Consider the following 23755-nt stretch of genomic DNA (forward strand, 5'->3'; position numbering starts at 1 on the left):
CCTTCCGGCTGCGCCTTTGAATTAAATTTCACCGTCGCTTTGTTGTTCCACTGCTGCTAGTGATGAATATTCCACTGCATTGGTGATGAATATTGGGATTGGAGATGTCGTTGGAGTGTTGGCAGCGGAAAATGAAATTTGGGGACATTTCAAAGACCCGCCTTTAAGGATGCGACGCCACGGAGCTAAACGGAGTACACGGAGCTGCACGGAGTTCAGCTGGTCAATCATGAAGTCTCATACATGTCGCTGCCTGAACAGTGTGGCTCTGCACTCGATTGGGTGACGCCAAAAGTAATGCTACCGCACTACTCGGTGATTATCATAACTGCATTGGAACCTCTCATGACTCCCATGTAACCTAATATCGGAATCATCAGGGATCCCCGTCCCTTATGTCATAGTCACTTCCCTGTGTGACGATTTTTTTTCACGTCTCGACTACTCTGTCGTCACTCGTTCTGGCGACTCAGAGCTGATCACTATGCGGGCATCGAACTGGAAATGGAAACGTCATTTTTTTTTCCCTCTTCACTCATGTGTGACAGCAGGCACTCTTATCCGAAGATCGGCGGTGACTCATTATCGCGCGATATCGGAACCCGTGTGTCATCACTGTCGCATTTTACCCATCTACGCCAAGAGCAAAAAATTTAAAAAGAAAGCGAAAGAACGGTGACACTTGAGTGCATGAGCTAGTCTGGGAACTGGCGAAAGAAGCGAGCATTGTCGCTGGTGCCGTCTCCTCTGCTTCCCGCGTCGCAGTAGTGAGATCCGTGTTTCCCATGGTCGCAACCGCGCGAGCACTCACTCGCGCGCGGCTGAACGCATCCTCTTCGCATCCAGCAGCTCCGCTTGAGGGCTCCGAGAAACACGTGCGTCACGTTTCTCGCGGTTTCGTCTTTCTAGCGAAGACGCCGCCGCGGACGTGGCCACCATCATCTCCACGGGAGACCGCGGTTCGTTCCTCGGCCTGGTTCTCTTCCCCTCTCCCTCTCTTTCCGTGCAGAATGCTCTGTTATACGAGAAGAGACAGCTGCGAGTGTCAGGTTCTGTTCCGTTATTGTTCGCGCCGATTCAAATTCGCTTCTACATTATCCCTCTGGGACCCCCTCCCTCCCATCTTTGGAAAGCCCCCGTTCTATGAGTTCCTCATAGAACCGCTATTACACCATGCGAGAAATGTCTTTTCGTTCCACATTTATTGTTCGTCCTATGCGTTCCCCTCGATGTCACGCTTCTGTCGTAAACAAAACGCACGTGCTGCTTGGGTCGGAGTTATCTCCTCTCGATGATAAGACTTCCTGCGGATATCAATATCGCGTGAGCTCTGCTGGAGAGCGCGGGCGTGAGGTTCGTGTTTACACGGTCTCTCGGTCGGTATAGAACCGGCAGAAATGTCATCAAAGCTGCTCTGATTGTTGTGCCGTCTTTCCGATACACACGTTATCAATATCTGACCTTCTGCATGCAAACAAGTGCGTCGTGGCGATTGCTTCATAAATAGAGCGACCAAGTTCCTTCGGTAGAACGCCGGTCATGTTTTCATTTTGCCGTTCGAAATGAAAAACGAACGGGGAAGCTGCAATTACGCGTTCTTCCGTTGTCGCTCGAGAGCATCGCCGTCGTCTCGTTCAATCATCCGCGCATGTCGGCAGACGGAAGCGATGATGACGGTTCCCGCTGAGGAGTTTCCGTCCGCGCGCACAACCACCGTCTTAAATGCGCGCGTGCGCTTTCGTGTCCTTGCTGTAGCAACGATTGCCACCGCGTCGAGACGTCGTCGGCAAGCGACACGACCATATGCAGGGCGGATGGACGGCCCGCCATATGGAACGGCGTGCTGACGTCACTCGTCGGCGGCAGCGTCGTACGAGCTTCAGTCCCTAGAGAGAGATTAAGGGGCAGCTTCCTCGTTCACGACGCGAAATTGTGAAGAACGTCGTTATGCAAGGCGAAGAAAGGAAGAAGCACGATGTGAGGGTGGGCCCAAAGGGGGGAAACGGAACCACGGCGGCTATGCCCGCTCTTCCGGCTGAGACTCGTGAATGAACTGGGTCCCCGAGTCCCAGCAGGGACAATATATGCGGGGTGAGGCGCGATAAAATCCTCGCTGGGGCGCATGCTGCGTGGAACGCGCGAAGGAAAGAAGACTAGTCCGAGAAGACCGGACTGGCGCCGCCACCGTCAAAAACTGCGAGGACTGGTGGGTCCCCTCCTGGAGCGAAAGCGTCAGAATGACGAAGTGCCACCACTGCCATCGGCGGCATGCAAGCACAGCGGGTACGTGGATCGCCCGCGCCACTGCAGAAGCGCGCTCACTTCCTTGTTCCTGGCTGTTCCGCAGCGGGCTGCAATTTCCCGGTGGAACATACTACGCGCGTGGCCACGTGCGCGCACACAACGGTGCGCCATAAAAATACAAAAGCAGAAGCCTTTGGCGTCGTGCGCAGAAATGTTTTCCAGAGTGAACGGGCCTCCTGCCGTCCCCTTGCAAGTAGTGAGCTGGCCTGCCAGAGGCCTTGTTGACCGAACGTGCGTTGAGGGGGGCGAGTGCCACAAACTTGGAGAAGGCCGGTGGCATACGGGACCGACGTTGTCCGGAGCAAAGCTTGCCCCTCTTTCACACCGGCTGCGGGCGGCCCCCTCCAAATACTCTCGCTGCCATTCACGAGAGAGGGCGAGAGAGACAGCGAAAAGAAGGGAAGAACGCGGCTCGTTTACGGGCCTCTTCTTTTACTACGACCCCGTTCCTCGGCTGCGGTTCTCGCGTGAGTGAAGTTCTCCCGTACCGTAAAGAACCGCAGGGCTTCCTGGAAAAGCATCTGTAGATTCATCTTTCTCTTTTTTCGGCACGGCCGGCAGACCCACAAACACAGTGACCCTTTTCCGTTCTTCCGCACAGCGGCAGTCCTGGGTTCCGTCCGAGCAGAACGGACTGGGAGATCCATTGTCGCTTTCCGGTCGTCTTTGCTTTCGCTCTCTCCGTTGCTTTCTCAGCGAGCCGTACAAGGTCAGCAGGGCTGAAAGGGCCGCTGCTGCTGTCCGCGCAGTGCCCAGTGAGGTCCTGCACGCTGCTGCAGCGAGCGGGGATCCCTTTGTACCCGCCGCGACCTTGAACGGACAGCTTCCACCCTGTGCGTCCCTCCACCTTGTTTTCGCTTCCAGGCTGCCACCACCCCAGCAGCTGGCCGCTGGGAAGCGTTTCCCTTCATTCAACAAAGCCCCCCCCCCCCTCCCCCTCCCGTAATCTGGCTGCAATCCGAAGTGAAAAGTTCGTACTGGTTTCGTTTCACTGCAATCTACATTGGCGCCTGGTCGAGAGCACCCTTTCGGACATGCGGCCCTCGCTGGCCTTGCAGGCCGAAGCCAGAGCCTCCGCAAGGGGAAATATGTCCAGCGCGCGGTAGCTAGGCATGGCTCTGTTGAGAACGAGTGACGCATTATTGATGTGATTGTAGAAGGACGGAATCCGTCGAAAAACGCATTGAACGTTCTGGGCGACGTTTGGGTATAAAGTGCGGGGTGCTATCGGGCCGACCACTGTAGTCCTGCTTTACTCCACAGCGTTGAATCAATTGTGGGGCCCGTCTTGGTCGTGAAAATCACGCATAGCGTCCGCTCAGTCCCACGAGTAGCGCTTGCTTTCCGGAGAACACAAATTAATATATTTGCTCCATATTGTTGCTAGATTGATGTAGGGGCTCTTTAGAAAGAGAAGCGCGCAAATATTTGCACCTTGCTAATTCGTGGTTCTCATTTTGAGTTCAGCATACATATATACAGCAGATCTTTAGCCATCGTGATAAGAAGCACTTCAAGCGGGCGCATGTGTTCTGCACAGTTCGTGCTTGAATGTTATACAAGGGACTCGCCGCTTCTGAAGCATAGCTCTACATTGCGACGTGATAAGGGGGTGGTGGTGGTGAAAACATTTATTATATTATAGAGAGGTATATACACTAGGTGAGATGCCTAGACAGGCACTCTATTGGCGTTTGCCGCAGCCCGGGCGCGCTGCGTTAAGACCTTTTGGGCCTCTAGGGAGCATCAGCCGGACAGGGTCGCCTCCCAGTTCTCTCGGGTGGGGTTGAGGATAAGGGGTGAAACCTTGTCCTGATCACCTTTTATGCGAACCGGCCATGGTAAAATTCGAAGTGCGGTTGCTAATACTTTCATCTCTTATCTGTTGGCTCAAACGCCTTCCCGCCGCATCTCAGCATGCAGTTAGTAGTGGTTGTTCGAGGAGTGGCACGTTATACCTGCTTTATCTTCGCTTCTAGGCAGCTCTGTCGTCGCTTCTACTCAGCAATGAGGCTGGTTCTTTAATACGGATTCATGATAGTTTATTTTTCACGTAGCATCTTTCTTTTACGCAGTACACTAAACACGCGCATGTGGGAGCTGGAATACCTCCTGCCGCGTTGCGCAACAGCAGAGGTAATATCACTGAGAAAAACACGGAATTAAAAAAAAAAAAAAAAAAAACAGTCAGGGTGTGTTGTCTGGTCTCGGGCATTACGCTTTCCTTCTAGCCCATCGGTTCTGCGTAAGCCGCAGGGCCGTGGCCTTGACAGATGCGTACAGAAAAGAGAATAAACCGCTCAGAACCCTGAGAATAATAATGAGGGAAGGAGGGAGGGGGTATCTTCGTACGCTGAAATAGAGCATTAAAAAAAAAAAAAAAAAACTAAAAGAAGTGAGGAAGCGCGCCTCGTTTTATCCTCGCGCTGTCGGCCAGAATGATGCGAACTGGTCAGTCCGCAGCTCGGCTCCGCTGCCATATCGCCGGTTCTTGTCTCGCGCGCGTACTCTACGGGGGCACATTTACGCGCTAGAATGGCGATGGCCCCATGTAGCGTTGGCTGCGTGCCTCGAATGCGAATCGCCGCTCGAGAGCGGCTCTGCATTCAGAGAACGCTGTGGGAACGCGCCGAAACAACAAGAACGCAACAAGGAGACAAAAAAGAACAAGAAAACGAGATCAGTGGAAAAAGAAGCGTCGGGAGAAGTCCGACGGGAGAAAAAAGAAAATAGAGGAGGGATGGGGGTGAGGAAGAATTGCTTTTCGAAGACGTGTCGCCTGCTCGATCAGGACTTTCAACACGCCGTGTCAGACGTGCGCACTGCGCTGGCTGCGGTGCGCAGCGTGCTGAGGCTTCTGGGATAGCGCGGGCTGCGTAAACGATGGCGCGTTTCCGGTGATCTGGCATAACTTACGGGAGGGAGAGTGGCAAAAGATGTGGCGAAGAACATCTTGTACAGGCACGGCTTTATGGTGGCTGGCGGGACGGCCGGTGCCTAGTGAAGGCTTCAAACGGATTGTGGGCAGTTGTAAGCAACAAGAAAAATATATTGGAGTTCGGCCGTGGTTGGAACTTGTTTCGGAGACTGGAACTTGTTTCCATTACTTGTATTAAAGGATCCCTTCTTGCTTGCTGCTGCGGCTTCTTATTTTTGAGTTGTCTTTCTTTTAAACGCGACTTTTTCCAGGAAGGGCCCATTTGCAACGTCGGATGTGGCTTCGTCGTGTATCTTTCTTCGTGAATAATCCCCCCTCCCGCCTTGTTTTATTTTTCTTTCCGTCGGCTAATGTTCCTTACTTCGCTGATCCGGCCAAAGATAAAACAGTAAACAAAGACAGAATGCAGGACGGAACGGATACTCTTGCAGCTGAGAATGCTGAACTCTGAACTCTTTGTGTAGATAGGCAGCCGGTCCAAACGCGTGAGGAGGATATTCGATACATCGCTAGACGTGGAATACGCAATACAGACCATTCTTGAGTTAGAAAGTAACTTTGGTGGCAGATAAACGAACGCAAGCTGTGCAAGAAGCACGCGATACGGCACGTAAATCTGATAACGGACGCCGTTATTTACGCAGTGTCGGAGTGATTTTTTTTTGTTCCTGGTACTTTGATTCAGTGTTGGCGATTTGTGAATGTCAAAGTTCCAGCAAATATCGCCACAAAAGAAGAAACATGCGCCGTCTCATTTCCGAATAGCAGCGAAACATCGATGTGGGCAGAATGACGCGACCATTGAGGGAGCACCCTTTATCTTGCCCACCCCTTCAATGGGGGCTCCTGATTCACCCAGCGTAGGCGGGCAAGGCCAAGGGCACCATCGTTGCTTTGCCCGCGCAGGACTAACAGCAGCGTACAACTGGTGGGGCACTTTATATTCCGACCATGAGGCGTGCATGGAAGCCTTGCCTTGCTCATCCCAAAGAGCGCGGGTGCCTCATTGTAACTTCCGCTGCCCGGGCGCTTGATTTGCCGCTGATTCATTTGTTACATATTGATCATCGCTGCAACACACACGCGCCCAAACTTTATACGTTGGTGTCAGAATGGTCGATGCGGTCAAAAAAGAATACGGGACGATCAGACGTCCGATGTGACAAATCTGCGATAACAATCGGATTTATCCTCCATGATTTTTTGGATACTTTTGCTTTGTGAAGCCGTGTCGTGCGACAGAAATTTTCTGCAAGGACTATGTGGGTACAGGGTGATGGTGCAGTGACACAGTCGCTTGTGGTGATAGATTTTACAGATTTTGAACAATCTTTCTTAAAAGATAAAAGTACGTCTTAAACGTCACTTGACAAGCGCGAAGCGCGTATACGTGTCTCTCTTTTACTCTCTATGGACGAACTCATTTGGATACGTGTATACTTGCTTTATCCAATTTAGCTTCACACCACAAACACTGCGGGCAAAGTGAGTTCGTCAATAAAGACTACAAGAATTGTATACATTATACAAGAAATAAAACTGGGAAATGCATTAAACCACAATCTGATTTTGTCACACCGTTATCAGCCACTTTAATATCATATCGAATAAGAAAATGTTTTGCTGTGCACTCTCTGCTGCATATAGTCAAACTAGGAACCATACCTTGTACGATTATTTCCCTGTTTCAATATTTTGTCCTAACATTAATCGAGAGATCACTACCAGCGGTCAGTCAAGGTATTGAAGGCGAGGATGACCGATGACAAGAGAGCATAATTAATACGAATACAAATACAAATACGAATATATATACATGCACGACTGCGGATACAAATAAACGACAACAGTACCTTCAAAATATTTACTCTAATTACTTTACACATACTTCTAATCCCATTTGGCATTGTTGCATATTTGAACATTGTATTGATTGTTGATTATGTAACGTGGCGTAAGTGCAATAAAATTTCAGGCATGTATAACAGCATGATCAAGAGTAAATATTAACGAAACAGGAGCACAAGTGATCAGGAAGTGACAAGGTGATAAGAATAATATGGGACCGTTTATAGATATTCATCTGCTATTTACATTAGCGTACAGCATCACCGGAATTGCGAGCGCGTCTTCTCAGTCGAAGAAAAAACAAACAAACTATAATGTTATGACAGGCCCGAATCGGGAAGTGAGGCAGGATGCGAAAACTGCGCAGGCTTTGGCGTCAGTGCAGAGATGCGGGCGTCTTGTTTGGCCGGTGGAGCTTTCTCGTGGTCGTCGTCCACGCATCGTCCGATGCAGGAAACGGCAGATGGGCCCGAGAACCCACGCGTGTCGTCAGTTCGTGGAATCGCGTTCCAGGCGGCACAGGTCATGCCGACTTCCCCCTTTTGCGAGCGGTGTGCTTAACGCGAGTGGCTCTTCGAGGTCGTGTCCCCATCGACGGCGCTTTTCAGCAAGCTTGCCGCCCACGCGACTGGACCGCAACGACGTTTGTTTGGCATGCGCGAGCACCACGTTATTGCTGCCGTTGCTATGTGATCAACCCTCTCTTTTTCCGGTACTCGCGGGCACGTCTTTATGTTCGGTCAGGCAGCGTGCCAGGTGTTATTTGACTCAGTCCTTCTGAGTCACAAGTGCCCCCATCTGAGGTGAATGTATGGAAACGGTCTTGTCTCCCGGCGCGAGAAAGCTGAGGTTATCTCCGCTTTGTGAGTCACAGATAGGAGGAGAAATTTCTAGCCTCCTGCCTCTTTCTCGTCGTGAGAGTGGCACTTGAATTACACAACAGCGCCAACTGACCCAACGTCCATACACGTTGCTATTGCCAACGGCACTTTTCGGGTAGATTGGCAGGAGTCTTGACCTACTTGGCTAATGGTGTTGTTATTACTAAGACGAAATCATTATATAGATCTCATGCAACGCAGAACATGTCGGTAGAAGTAGTGTACGAAGTCGCATGATGCGGCGTAGCGTCAGAAGTAAAAAGTAATTGTGGTAAATGGGTATAAAGTGGATTAGTGTGTAGTATGTGGTTAGGAGAGCTAATAAAGATCGGGTATCTCACCGCACCTCGTTCTGCATCCGTGGTGGCCCTCTCGCATGAAAGTTGCCATAGCAACTCCCTCCTTCCTCTCCGTGTCGCCTATGGCGCGACGTTATCAAAATTGCGACGTAGCCGTTCTTTGTGCAGCGTTACGGGTGGTGTCTTTTGCCTGGCATGCACCGCCTAGTATAGTTAGCGTTGGAAATTCAATCCAACATATCTTTGCTTCCAATTGTATGCTCCAATCACCGCACCACACCACGTGACCTAGCGTAGCGGGCGTTTTTAAAGGAGGAGGAATAGCGGAGTGGAGTGGGCGCCGTCAGGACAGGATGAGCTAGGACAGGAGAGGACAAGGCGCTGTCAGAGAAGAAGGATATGGCTTCTCTAACCACAGATGCACAGAGGGCATCACGCCGCCGGTCGCGTGGTGGCGCGCACTGCAGTAGGGCGCTAGGCACCCTAGAGAAATCTAAAGAGTAAGCGTGGGAATCGGGCGTCGCGGCACAACCGACCTTTCGCCTTAATACGCGTGGGCGGTCCTGATTCTCTCAATATTTTTTTTTTTGCTAAATAAATGCATTAGCACTAACCAATGCGATATTTGTACCAATCAGTTTATAACAAGCATCATGCTTTCAAATCAAACGCATATCTAGACCGCGTTAAGTAGTGCGGCGTTGAATGTTTTGAGGAAAATTGAAGAAAAATGGATCTCTGTGTAATAAAATGTACCATATATTGATATGTAAATATTTTGCTTACTTTCTTATTTTTATTTAGATCGTTAAATTGCGTGCCTTTATTTATATGCAGTAAATTAAGAGATCAGAGGCGGTGAGTTTGAGGAGCTTTACGAGAGGTCGTAGACGAGCACTGATCGTACGTGGCCTGGAAGTTTACTCAGTAACTGTCCGAACGACTGGCTCCAATGTTTGGCCAGCTAACGCTCGCATCGGCAAGCTAAATTCACCGATGTATAGTAAGTGGATTAGGTAGAGCTGCAATCGGTACCTTGCCATCGAAAACTAGTATTCGTACTCATTTCAACACACACACACACACACACACACACACACACACACACACACACACACACACACACACACACACACACACACACACACACACACACACGCACACGCACACACACACACACACACACACACACACACACACACACACAAAACGACATCGTGGTTTGCGTCTAAGCAGTGGAGTGTTAGTCATTCAAGAAGTCATTAGGAGACCGTTGTGATTGTGCACGCAATTGTGACAATTAAGCACACACATCTGACAAACACGTTACGCTTCCTCAATTCCTTTGCGCAGGGTTCTGCCAAGCTCGACCTCGACACCTACCTGGAGCGCCCTAACGACTGGCCACGGCTCTCCGAAACGAGTGCCCAGCAGAAGGCTCGACGCGAGAGTGCTTCTCAGGTGGACGAGTTCTTTGAAGGCCACCAGACCGACCCCACCGACGGCATGTCCTACGTCTCGTACGCCAACGCTCAGGGCCACCTGGCCCACCCCCACCCGTACCAGTTGCCATCACAGTTGCGGAGAGACTACCGCTCGTACCATCCGGCCTCCCCCAAGCCAGAAGACAGCGTGTTCGCCAAGCCAAATCCTCCACAACCACATCAGCATCACCTTCATCACCAACAACCGCCCACAGCCACGCCGCCTGGAGGAGCGGGCCCTTTCAACAGCATGTGGCAGGACATCAACGTAAGCATCAATGTCCGGGACCCGGACAGTACGCCTGCGCCGCCTCCTCATTCCGGACCAGTGGGCATGGTGCCGGTAAAGAGCGAAGCTTCGGTGCTGGCGCCCTGTCAGTACGGAGCGGGGCCTGGCATCAAGCAGGAGCTCGAAGCTTCCTGCTACCCCGGGAGCGGTGGCTACTCGCCCCAGGGTGCTACGGGACCTTCAGCGAACTTCAAGTTCAGCACCATGGTGGGAGGACCGCAGTTCACCTTGGGCTACGTGTACGCGCCCCCCACGCCGCCCAGCTCGGAGCCCGGTAGCCCGGCTACTGACGGCGGCCCGCTGGGCTCCTCGAGGAGGACGCCTCCGCCACCGTACCCGGCCGAGTGTCCTCCGCAGCCTGCTCAGCAGGCGACGTCCTCCGCCAGCCGCTCTGCGCCCTCGGGCCTACGCTACAATAAGCGAAACAACCCGGAGCTTGAGAAGCGCAGGATCCACCACTGCGACTTTCCCGGTAAGCACGAAAAGCGAGCGTATATATTATGTTTTCGTGATGGAATAGTGGGTACCTACTGCGACTTTCCCGGTGAGCACGAAAAGAGAACCTATGTTTTCATGAAGGAATAGAGGGCATAGTGGGTCTCTAGTGGGTCCATAGTGGGGCAATAGTGGGTCCCTAATGGGTCCCTTCGGTCGAAGTTCGCCAAACCCTTCACGTATGTAGCTGCGCGGATGCTCTGATTGGTGCCCATGCGGCCAGCTTTAAACATCGAGATTTATTTATTTACAAATACCGTTGGCCGTGAGGCCGTTACAGTGGTGGGACGTAGCACGAAAAGAGTAGGTGGTCATATGAAATATTTTACGAAGAATACGAATTTCGCAATAAATTTCAGTCAGATTCTAGGCAACGTAATTTTTTACAGCATTGTTTCATAATCCACATTGAATTCATCCATTTAAGCTCAAATGCAGATAAATCACAGATAAAAAAACCAGCATACATTTCCGCCGTACACATTAAAGTATATATACAACCGTCAATGAGGAAAGATGGACCATTGTAATCCTGACACACATGTCATGAATAGGGAGGAGAGGGTGGAGGAGACATGGTGCACGAAAGACGAGCTCATGCAATCATGCTATAGATAATGCTGACGGAAGTCGAACCACCGTCGGTATCCATATTTTGTTAAAATTTTACAACAGCCAGTATATGTAGCAGAGGATAGCACGGTTCGTTTTCTTCACCCTTTTGATTCCTTCTCACCACGGACGTCTGGCCAAGGCTGTTTTCGCCATCAAACTCTTTTTAGCAGCGGTTTGCGCAAAAGGTGGGGCAGCAGGTCTAAGGTTTTCTTTATTACATACCAGTGCATTACTCTAAAACAGTTACGACATATGTAATAACATCAGTCTAAAAACGGGTGTTTCTTGTAACTTAGTAGTGCTTTTAACCGTGAGGAGATTCTGACATCCGCCGCAGTGAGTCACTGGGTAGGGCGCTCGAGTCTCGACCGCGCTGAACCCCAAGGACGCGGGGATCCGATCCTGGCCGCTTTTCTATGGAGGCGAAAAGCAACGCGCCCGTGTACGGTGCGATGTTAGTGCACATTAAAGAACCCCAGTTTATCGAAATTCTCGGATCTCGCAACCAAGGCTTCCCTCATATCCTAGTCGCCTCAGGGCGTCAAATCATAGAAATGAAATTAATCGAATCAAATCAGATTCCAACAGATTCTGCTCTACGTACGCGACCATACGACTTTAACGGTCCCAACACACACACACACACACACACAAAAGGGGGAAAAAAAAACCAAAAAGAAACTCTGTCAACCGGTAGGTAGATCCAGAGCTGTTTCATTAAGTGAAGGTTCGCTATCATGAGGAACTGAATGTGATGTTGGTGAAATAAATTCTTATCCTTAAGTACGCAGAAAAAAAGAGTAAAAGGAATAAATTATTCAATCTGGCTAAGCTCAGTTAGGTGGACAAATAACTTAGCACGTGGTGTCAGGTCTGCACATCCCCCCCCCCCCCCCCTCCCCGCTTTTTTTTATCCCTTTATTTCACTGACTTTAATACATCGCGCGCCGTAACTCCTTTAAGAGGCCATCAGAACAGAAGGACTTGATTTTGAGCTAGTTGGTTCATGGTGCACGGCAAAAAATTACAAGGGTTCAACGCTGCTGAACCAAATACTGAGCGAAAGCATTAGCTGCTGGTGACCGAGCGTTCTTCTTCTCCTCTTTTTCTTCTTCCTCAGCCCACATATAAAGCCCCGCTTTAACCAATCCATATGAACGTGCCTTAGTGGCCTATAGGGGTAACGTGAATGCCAGGGTCCTAGCTGGCTGATTCTGACATATAACCGTCCCATGTGAAATGAGAGACCCAAGTTGGCAGCTCCAGTCAGCCCGTGTGTCACATGGGGTGTGACGTCACAGCGTCACGTGGGTAAGACGTAACAGCGGCCGGGTCACGCGAAGCCTTGAAAGTGCGAGTAGTATTGCTTTCGCAATAAAACAGCCTGCACATAAGACACTACACCATCAGACTTGTCTACGTAAATTCGATCTTCCACACTGAGCAGTGTCTTTTGTGTTGGCTGCTTGTACCGTGCATACGATCAAGATATACTTGATGCAGAAAGTTGTGCTCGTTGCTGTCTTAATTTTGAAAGCATAGAAAACAAACACCAATACTGCCGGCTTGCATAACTTGCTTCCTAGTACAATGGGCCCTGTCATCCGTCTCTATTGCTTTTCTGGTTTCTTTTCTAGTTCTTCGTCCGTGTAGTTCGCGCTAATACAATGTTGTCTGACATATACAACAGTGACATGTGTGAACACGGTCAGCAGTGCATTTTAGTACCTCGCTCGTCGACGCGCAGGACGTCGCGACCGCGGACAAAGAACGACATTACATATTATGACTGCATGCAAATAAAAGCGAACGCGAGGAATACAGATGAAAGGAGGAGAAAGAGGGATGAGGGCGGCATGGTCTTAGCCTGGTGAGACACTTGCAGGAGAGAAAGGAGACGGTGCTTACCGCGAGTCATAGACTCTTAAAAGACATCCTCTCCTGTATCCTAATCTACGTCCTCCTCATCTTCATTGGCCAGCGGAACGATCGGTCGCACACGCGCGCCGTTCATTCCTGGCATATTTTGGACCAGCAATGTAACCTCCGCCACCGCGCCGGACTGGACACCCAGGTAAAACATAAAACAGCCACCTTTAAACGAGCCGGTCACCGCGAGACTGTGCGACCTATACAGGGCACCGCAGCCAAAGGCACAAAAAAAAAAGGGGGGGGGGGGGGGGAGGGGGGATAATATCAAGCACGAAGGTGAAACAGAAGGAAAAGTAAGCGAGTGACCGGCACAGGAAGGACGCCAATATATGTATGCGGAGGTTACAGAAGGTATACAGGGAGGAGGCGAAGGAAGGAACGCTTCGGCTTGTCGCTCGGACAGGACTGCAATTTGAACGTCGCAAATTGAGCCGGCCGCCGATAAGCATCAGCGTCGCTTTGCCCCCGAGGGAGCCCCGGTAGAGCGAGGACAAGCAGACACACGCACACACTTACGCCGGGCGACCGTGTACCGGAGGCGTCGCGAGGAACGTCCCCACGTGCGGCTTTCTAGCGCCGTCCAGCCCCTTTCTTCGCGGTCCGCCCAGACCGCGCGGCGAGCCCGCGCGACGGTTAAAGAACCAAAACAAAATCATGGCCTCGGGCAAAACATCTGCGCCGTACAAGAACCCTCTCCCTCACTCCCCACCTAATCTATCTCCTCTTCCTCCTCCTTTATCGGACCTCTTCTCGGCTCTCGTTCGTTTCATCGTCACTGCGCAAGCGTACAGGTATACAACAGGCTTCGCTTTTTGCAGCAGGTATGCGCTGCCAACTAGATGTCCCCCTTCGTTATTTCTCGATGCAATGACAGCGTAACATCCTCCCCCCCCCCCCCCCCCCCCCTCTGTCTCTCTCTCTCTCTCGTTCCTCTCCTGATAGCCCTCCTGGATCGCTTCTTGGAGAAGGATTTTCTTCCCTCGCATTCCTAAGACTCCGGGAGATCGATTCGGGCCGAGACAGCAACGCCGTCGCTCCTGAACCTACGTTGCGTGAAAACAGGGTACGAGAAAGAAGAGGGAGAGGTGGGGGGAGTGAAGATGGAGGGCGAGAGGTTGAGACACAGGTAGGATAGGGGGAGATGTCTACGCGCGCATTCTTGGCAACCAGTTTTTCTCAATGAACATTTTTCTCTCCCCTCCAGCCGTGCTTTTCTCTCTTTCCTATTGCTGCCGAAGAGTGTACTCGCGAAGCCGGCGACGATGAAATGAAATTGCCCCACGGGGGCTGTGACCGCGGCAACATTCGTCTTTCATTTATCCGCTTTGTTTTATGTAAGACAAGCAAGGAGAAGGAGCTAGCGTTCCTTCCGCACGTGACTGCGAGTGGCTGGCGGTGGCTCTGCAGTTAATGTTCTATACTGAGTGCACCGCGCAAGCTTCGGCGCAGGAAATGAAGGCGGGAAGGCAACGCATATTTTGAAGCTCGTGGCTCATTTCTCTTCGCCTGATATTCTTTCTCTCTTTTTCAGGCTGCACGAAGGTGTACACGAAAAGCTCTCATCTAAAAGCCCACCAGAGGATACACACTGGTAAGTCTTCTTTACTGCACTGATGTTGCTGTTTACCTTAAGAGCAGCTAAAAGGCATTGCACGTGCATCATCACCACCACCACCATTGCGAATACCGTTGCCACCTGGCCCAAGCAACACAAAACACTGGCCTAATATTGGAAATGTGCGCATCAAGTCTGTTCCTACACAGTATCGGCGTTGCCAAGACAACAACTTGGGCCCATGCTTTATGCTGCTTGAGGCCGTACTGTGTGCTCCTTCAGGAGAGTGAGTTGTCCAATTCATTTTAAACTGGTTTCGAGTAACGCCAACCGCGGCAACATTGTTTCATCAGACTGCTTAATCTCATTGTCCGATATACATTGCTTAAGCTGTTGTAAATAGGCCTACGCTTCGCCCCCCTTGGGGATCGTTCCCCTATAATAACAAACTACTGCTTGTCTCCCACATCAGTATTTTTGTGGTTTCAACCTCGAGTTACATTTAACTAATGCACTTAGCTGGCAACTTACTTTATCTTCGACGTTTCTCTTAAAAGCTTTGGAGTAGATCGTCCCGTTGGCTTGCCCATCTCTATACGTAAAATGACGAGCATATTAATTTGTTTTCGACAGTCTCTTCCCACCCCGAATTTCTCGTTTCGTTCCTTAGATATGATATGCTGGTTTTGATCTGGGTTGATTCATACCATGGAGTCTTCCGGACACGTTACTACAGGCCGGTTCAGCACGAAACTCGGGTAATCTATTGATTATCAGTAGTAGTATGAGGAACACTGGGTGTACTACTGAGCCACGAACCTTGGCTCTCATTATTCATGGCACATCTCAAAGTCATGGATGAGTGACGAGAGTATTCCCTTTCGCACTCGAGGAACTGGCAACTGTGACAATAGAAATCGATGTTCACTAACGCGGCCTGAATTATACCATGATGGCCTATAAAGCTTTGACATGTAAAGTCAGCATTTCAACAACGAATATTCGCGTCAGTAAGTTTAGTGCCAGTTTTTATTTATATACGACATCCCATGCTACCAGCGTCGGTTTTCGCATCGATAAGTTCGCGTTAGTAATTGTTCACGCAGCGTCAGCGTTTTGTCTGTGCTTTATCTATGTGCACTTATCTAATGCACCCTAGATTATTTGCTGCCACCCGCACTGCCGCAACTTGAACCCCCTCCCCCTCAATGAATGTTTACGCTTTAATCCGCAACGGCGTGTGCCATCGAGCTCTTTGTAAGGAACCATACTGTGCGATCACCACTTCCGCTGCTTGCATATACCTGCGAAATTGGCAAAAAGACCAACTAACGGTATAACAAGGGACATCGAAACGCAGTGGCATATTCCCTTGCTTACGCCATACTTCTTAGGCCCCCGGCTGTCGTCGTAGTCGGTCATATTGTGGCTCCTGACATATAACTTGTACGCAATCTTATCCCACGACAGAGGAAAAGGAGAACCGTGGAAAACTGACAACAACGGACCAAACAGATGCTTTTTGTCCCAAGGCCGTTGTTCTCGCTGATCGATCCCCCGGCTTTGGCTAAGCCCTATACGTTGTTCCACACCCTCCACGGACGGATGCCTTTTTGCCTTGACCGGCGGCCGTAAACGTTGGCCCATTGACCGCGCTCCGGAAGTCATCGCACCGCGATCGCCGCTTTTCAAAACTTCAAGCAGTAGTTGAGCGCGCGCGCGCGCTCGCGGCGCGGCCGCTTGCCCGTACGGATCAGCTCGGTCACAGGGCAGTGACAGGACCGGCCGCGGCAGTACTGGTGGTGTGCCGCCCCATTTCACAATCTCACGGCTTATGCGGTCCGTTCGTAAAAGTTTTGACGGGCCGAGCCGGTCAGCCGGAAAGTGGTCCTAATCCCCGGTTGGCTGCCCCGTTTATTTCCTCCCCTCGCTTACGCCGGGCCCTTTTGTGCGTCGCTCATATTGAAGCGTTATGCGCGCAGTGTTCGAGCAGTCAGGCGGGGCTCAGTTGTTGCATAAGCTGGTGACGTAGGTATGACATAACATGAAAACATACACTGTAGGGGCCTCTTATAGCGATTCTTTTCATGATTCGAATTCAATCTCTTGTTTCTTCTCCAATCGGCCGTCCGGTCTCCGATAACAGCCATAGATGAGATTACTTGTTTAGGTGTCACTTATGACGAGGCAGCGAGTATGCCGACGGCAGAAGAGCGATATAATCGACCGGTAAAATAATCGTAAATTACTAGGTCATATATTTTTCTCCCTAATGCATTTTTTTTTCGTGAATTTACCTTAGCCTGGCTTGAAAGAACAGCCACCGCAATATGTTGCGCTGCATATTTTAGGTCTCCACCTTGAATTCAGAAGAGTGAAGCACATGCTGCCTTGCGCGCAGTACGTGGCGCTGCAGTGCACATGGGAAATGCTCCAAATTTATCCTTTGATAGTGGCCGCATGGACGCTGTCTGTGTAGTGACTTAGGAGTCGCTCGTGCTTGAGCTTCCATAGCTTTCGTTGAAGGATGAAACATGTGGCATTCGCGTCCCCTGAGAGACGTTGGTATATTACAGGCCCATCTGTGTTTCAACGTAAGTTTTTGTTATCATCTGTTTCCACATAAGTTCCAGTTAAAAGTGTAGCTTTTAGAACTTGTATCATCAGACGCTATGGGGACTACGCGGGGGGGGAGGGGGAGGAAAATGGGGATGACTGGGTACGCAGACCATGAGAAAGGAAACCCGGTCGCGCAGACAGCGGGAGCGCAGAGGATCACTGTTTCGTCGTGACGAACCGTTTCCGCACTCCGTGCATGAAAACCAGAGCGGCGCGCGTTCTTTTGTTCCTGCAGCGCACCGTAAACCGGTAATGACCGGATGAACTTGACTACCCTGATCCTTCCTGCCAGGAACAGACTAGAACCGATCCCAAAGCCGTGGGTTTTCTTCCTTCTTTCCTTCAGTCGCTAAGTTATTGCGATGCGACCGGAGACCGTAAAATACTGCGACCTTGAAGGGGACGACGTGTTCGTGAGGCATCGGACTCGTAGGGGAAGACGAGAGCCGATTCTTCTTTCTTTCGCTTTTTCTCTTCTTCCCAGCCTCCGTATTTCTTCGCTTACGCGCAGGGTTACGTTGTATAACGCGCACGTAGGGCTGGGGCTTTTCTCTCTCTATTCTTCGTTTCTTTTGAGTCGGTCTTTGAGAAAGAAAAAGAGGAGGAGCTTGTTACTCTGCCCAATCTCACTGACACAGGAGCGGGAGGGGAAATAGCGATTAGGTTCATTGAGGGAGTATCAATGGGGAGCGAGGAGAGGAAGGCATTATCAAGAAAAGTAAACTAAAAACTGTGAGACGGATATGGAGGCTGCGTGTGGAGGGACAGTCGTGGCGTCGGAGAAAGTCTCCAATCGGGCGTAAAAACGAAGGGGGAACGCGGTGTGGGGCGAGTGAGCGCGTTGCGTGTATCCTCCGATGGAAACCACATTATTCCATTAGGCCTCCATTCTACTCAGACGTCGTCGCCACCACGTCCACCTCTATTCCTGTCTCTCGCTGCACGTACCCGGCCACCACGCCAGTGCAATGATGCGTCCATTCTTTAAAAAACTTAAGTTCTCTTTTGCCAACCCCGGTTCACTTTGGTTCACTTTCTAACGTGTCCTGCAAAGGAAGGCAGCCTTTCTTGCCCCCCCCCCCCCCTTCCTTGCTATGCTGTTCTTTATTTTTTTTTTGCGGTTGGACACAGAGTGGGGATGCGATACTATTTTCTCTGGAGGCGGGAGAGTGCAGCGATAGGAAGAAAAGAGAATAAAAGTGGGAGTGATTGAATGGGACGTCGTAATCGCTCGGGCGGGCCAACGTGTGGTAGGCATGCCGTACGTCTTATTCCGAATTGTGCAAATGGAAGTTCTGCGTTGCTTCGGAACCAGACACTCCGGATGGGAGCCTTGCTATTCGTCCGCAAATATCTCGTGGGTTTCCGAAAAATCATCCCACTGAGTTTTTTTTTTTATTTTTATTTTTTATCTAGCATTTGCAGGCGTGCAATTGAAGAAACCGCGTTCATGAAAGGACCACTTTTTCTTGTACCCGGGGTCAAGCATTGAAAGTGATTGCCGGACCAGGGCACATTGAATACGAGGCTACTTTGTCGCGCATTGAGATGAAGTAAAAAAACAAAAAAAAAAAACCCTGCAATTTCTGAACCAATGGCCACAGCGGTAGAAAAGAGAGGACATTCACATCTGGCCATGCAGATGAATGTAACATGTTCCCTCTGCACGACAAATAGGCTATCTTTTTAAACTTCAGAATATTAGCTCTGCTCCAACGCTGCTAGCAACACAAGCTGCGCCTGCTTGCACCTCGTTTAACACTTGGTCATTAATATATAAGCCTTCATGGTTAGGATATTACCATAAATAAAAAGACTAGCGCAAATAACACAGACACAGACATAGGAGAAGACAGGGCGAGCGCTTCGCTGAGGATATTACAAAAATAATATGGATTTTCGGATCTGCTTCTCCGTCTTGCTTCGGTCTTTCACGACAGTTTACGATGTCAACAGCTAACATGACTTTGCTTTTGTCAGGATTTTTAAATGAGAAATCGCAAAAAAATGCGTACGGACATCCATTAAGCCTGATATTTATCGCCTTTGTTATGCAGGTATCTGAACACGCCAGAAAAAGACATAAAGAGCATACTTCGGAAAAGCTTATACGACAGGAAGGTTGGCCCTATAGCCAGTGTCACCTACACGGATATACGGACAAAGTGTGGCAATGAATCGGCGTATCAGTTCGTCAAAAATCAGAACAACAAACAGTAGATGCATGTGTCGCGCGATGAATTAATAAACTCGCGAATTTACGAGCCTGCGCTACGCGCAGACAAGTGTCCATTCGATTTATTCGATCATCCTTCTCTGCGAGTGCATTTGTGGTGGTGGCGATGAAATAGGCACTTTTCGCTGCTCTATCCCTTACATCGCCTCTTTTCACTTATTTGCTGCTTATGTGTGTGCAAGGCATAAACTAAAAATGAAAGGAAACCTGCACAATGATAAATTGTTTTGAGAGAAAATGCACAAAAACTGCCGATCGGCGAGGGTTGAACGAAACCTTCTCCGTTCACACCACCCCTAGCCTTACAGAGGGGCCAGTGATTGGATGAGCTTCTAGAAAACTAACGCATGTGTTATATTCAGCCGATAAGGTCCATCAATTGAAAACTTTCTTATTCCTGAACCCAGGAGAGAAGCCGTACCGGTGCACCTGGGCGGATTGCCAGTGGAGATTCGCTCGTTCCGACGAGCTGACGCGCCACTACCGGAAACACACGGGCGCAAAGCCGTTCAAGTGCCTGACATGCATGCGTTCCTTCGCCCGGTCTGACCACCTGGCGCTGCACATGAAAAGGCACGAGCCAAAGACGTCTCTTCCTTCCACGGCCGCTGCTTCTGCACGGTGAAGCCAAACGCGCAAGTGGACCAGTGACGCCACCGCTCGGAGGCATGGTCGTCTCCGTCGCGGAGCTCGAAAGAGATGGGAGACGTTTCAGAAGCTTACATCTTGGTCCGTGTGAGTGCGTGTGTGCACGTGTGTGTGCTCGCGCCTCGAACTGTTTCAATGTCTGAGACTGGCGAACCTAGATAAACGAGAACTGGACTCGAAGCAGCGCGTTGTTCAGCCGATACGGCGCCGCCTAGCGGGCACCCCACTCACCGTAGCGTGGACTGTGAAGAAGCATGTTCCTCCTGTGCCTTTATCAGTGCTTTCTTGAGAATTCATCAAGTGCCATTACGTAAGGCGTTCAAGCGCGAGGTTGTCTCCAAAGAGACACCGATTTCGAGTCGCGGAACGTCTGAGCGTGTTCTGTCATTGTAATTAGATCTGCGCGTCTTTCGGAATCATGTTGGTTTTTATTGTTGTCCACTGTTGTTGACATGTTCTGGCTCACGTTCTCGAGACAGTTTGCATTGTTTTTCTTTTTTCTTTGCTAGTACGTTGGAAGCTTCGCTGAGAGTGCAACACGCTTAATCAATGTTTGGGCTGTTCTAAATTGACTGCGCTAAAACCGGCGCCGGAGGATTGGCCAGAGCAGCATTTTCATGAACGTGCACGTGAATTGGCTTTTCGACACAGCACAGCGTTGACTAAGAAAGGATAAAACAATGACGCTTGCCGCAAAACATGCCCTGAATGCTTCTAATATGATGTGTACATGTTTGGATCATATGGAGGAATTGCCTGTAAAAGTTGCATGCTTCTTTTGTATAAACCTGTAAAGCGCCTAAATGAAGAATTTGGCTGCTTTGCTATCCGCAATCGAATTTATTTATGGAAACTTTTTTTTGTGCCATACGACGCCGTTAGGCAAATCTTTGTTTATTCTCTGTCTTCTCTCCTTCCTCTCACAAGATGTTTGCAGCACTGGGAAAGGCAGGGGATCCCCGATCCATTTAACCACGTGAACTATAATGGGTAATTGTGCCCCTAAGTACTTTTCGCCCCTGGGCACTATTAGATAATTGTGATCTTGCTGTCGCCCCCACCACACCAGTTCGGGGTGCGCCAGGGGCATAGGAGCACAATTATCTATTATAGTGTGCAATATCTTGATTGGACTAGGTCGCAGTGCTGCAAACAGCTTGTGAGGCGAATTGTAGTTGTCATCATGTGTGAATAGGTGACACTTTTTTGCACACTTGTGTCAACTTAAAGAGTGGTCTTGATTGTTTCATTTCGATGTTTATTTCCTTTATGTGGTCGGAAATTTGAACTTGATTTACAAACAACACGTTCGAAAATCGAAGTGATAATTTGTACTTAAAACCATGCCTGTTTCTGACAACATTTTTGCAACAGTTCAGCAAAATTTTTGGGCTTGTGCCTTATGCGCATTACGGCGGTTATCACAGTTGCAATCTGCACTGCACATGCAAATTTGCTCACCATGGCCAAAAACTTGCGTGGTCCAAAAGAGCGCAGTGATAAGAGCTAAAGTGAGACAAAGATTGAATCATGCCTTCTTTTTATGCACCATTGTGCCTGAATGTTTTTGACTGCGATTTATAGCTCCCATTTTTAAGTTAAGAAACGAGGCAAAAACGCCACATTTTGCTCATCGATCCTACTGCCTTTCTTTATTACCTTTGGAATGTGGCGTCTGTTCAAGGACACCCACTGTTTCTTGTTGTGCTCAAAAGCGACCGATGAACGGTCACACCATCTCTCTTTATGCTCAATCGATCTGTCTTGTGCCATACATTTTATTGTAAATACTTTCATAGATTAGGACTCGGCTTACTGCAAGCGCACATGATGGCAACCGAGCACCAGCGTCACACACCGCCATGTGCATGCCGATGCTTGTGCGGGAAGTGCCTTTGTCTCCTTTCATGGTTTTTTCGATGCGATAGCATTCGATTTCCTGTCGCCCCACCACCCTTGGACCTGCCAGTTATGATGCCATATAATTTTACTCCGCCTACAAGAGTAAAATTCGAAGTGTTCCATTGGCCACTGAAAAAATTCGGACGAAATTCCCAGATTGGCCGAAATAGTGCGGCACGGCGTGGAGGTCACGTGACTACGAAGGATCAATAACGAAGCGCCATAAATAGATTTCAAATTTAAAAATGGCACCACGGCATAGCTTGAATCGGTTTGGGAAGTTAAACCCCCGAAATCGAAACAACACGGAATGTTGCACTTGTACTGTTCAATGGAGGTTTTTACCCTCGGATGACTTGCTGATGAAACCCGGCGTCAAAGGACGTGGTTTACCGAAAAATTGCAGAGCTGGTCTTGACGTTTTTTTTTTTTTTTTAATTTAAATTGATTTATACGCAAGCAATGCTGTAATGACCAGAAAAGTTTTGTGTCCTACCTCAACTGCCGCTAGGTGTTAGGTGGTGTAGTGACAAATGCAGCAAAAAAATAAATAAAAACATTGACGTAAAAGCGTCATATAAATGCATCTGAGAACTCAAATGCTATCGCATTCCCTTTTATAATGTTAAGTGGCATCATTGTTTTTAATGACTTTGTTCATTTCTCAAGGAGCTTTTGGAAAACTTGTAAAATACGTTTGCTCTGAAAGTGAAATAAAACGAAAGTGCCATCTTTTCCTTTTAAACATTGTAATTTGCGTGTTGTCTTGATGTCGTCTTGACCTTTTTCAGCCGTTCTTGTACCGATCACCTGCCTCACGGGCCGCCCAGCAAGCAGAGAAAAATGAAATCTAGTAAATGAACAATGTACATTATTGTATTATACTCCTTTACCTTTTAATCTAAACTGTCCTTACTCCCTGTCGCTCACCTCTTTGATTCTTTATTTCCGCCGCCCCTGTTCAGGTGCTTCAGCTCATTTCGAAAGCAGATACAAGCGTAGGCAAACAATCTTTTTCCTTCCTTTACTATTTTTATTTTTTTCTACAATAACAAAATCACTTACTACTAAATGAACAAGTATAGTGAGCCCTATGTGAAAGTACTGGAAGATATCTATACTGGCTGCACAGCAACCATACTTCTACATAAAGAGAATAAAAAAGTTTCCACAAAGAAAAACAAGGAGACGCGTTCTCCCCAGTACTATTTACAGTTTGCTTAGATGAAGTATTCGGTCTTGGAATAGGAGCAGTTAGGGATAAGCGTTGATGGAGAATACCTCTGGTCAGGTCTGTGGAGTTTTAACGTCCCAAAGGGACTCAGGCTATGAGAGAGGCCGCAGTGAAGGACTCCGGAAATTTCGACCACCTGGGGTTCTTCAACGTGCACTGACATCGTACAGCACACGTACGCTTTACTGTTCGCCTCCAGCGAAAAGCGGCCGCCGAGGCCGGGATTCGATCCGGCACCCTTGGCAACAGTAGTCGAGCGCCCTAACCACTGCGCCACCCCTGCGGGGCGAAGAATGCCTCAGTAATGTACGATTTGCTGATGATATTGCCTTACTAAATAACTCTGGGAATGAACTGCAAAGAATGATTGATGACTTAGACAGGAAGAGTAGAAAAATAGGTTTGAAAATCGATATGCAAACACTAATGGCGAATTCGAGTGGGAGAGCAGGCGCACTCGAGAGCACTTCGAAAGT

The 23755-nt window shown here is 49.3% G+C and overlaps 1 protein-coding gene across 2 annotated transcripts in view; it reads left to right on the forward strand.

Annotated features, from left to right (window-relative positions):
- Positions 1-21498, forward strand: part of LOC146191131 (uncharacterized) — a 118026-nt gene extending 96528 nt beyond the window's left edge. For both annotated transcript variants that reach the window (XM_084601609.1, XM_084601608.1), the window contains exons 3-5: positions 9624-10515; positions 14617-14676; positions 19903-21498. In XM_084601609.1, coding sequence (XP_084457735.1) covers positions 9624-10515; positions 14617-14676; positions 19903-20120 — 1170 coding nt within the window. In that variant the 3' untranslated portion in view covers positions 20121-21498. The remainder of the gene's footprint in view (positions 1-9623; positions 10516-14616; positions 14677-19902) is intronic.
- Positions 21499-23755: the final 2257 nt, after the last annotated feature.

Source organism: Amblyomma maculatum, chromosome 4 (genome assembly GCF_055883805.1).
Source record: "Amblyomma maculatum isolate TAMU_Amacu chromosome 4, ASM5588380v1, whole genome shotgun sequence".
Lineage (NCBI taxonomy): Eukaryota > Metazoa > Arthropoda > Arachnida > Ixodida > Ixodidae > Amblyomma > Amblyomma maculatum.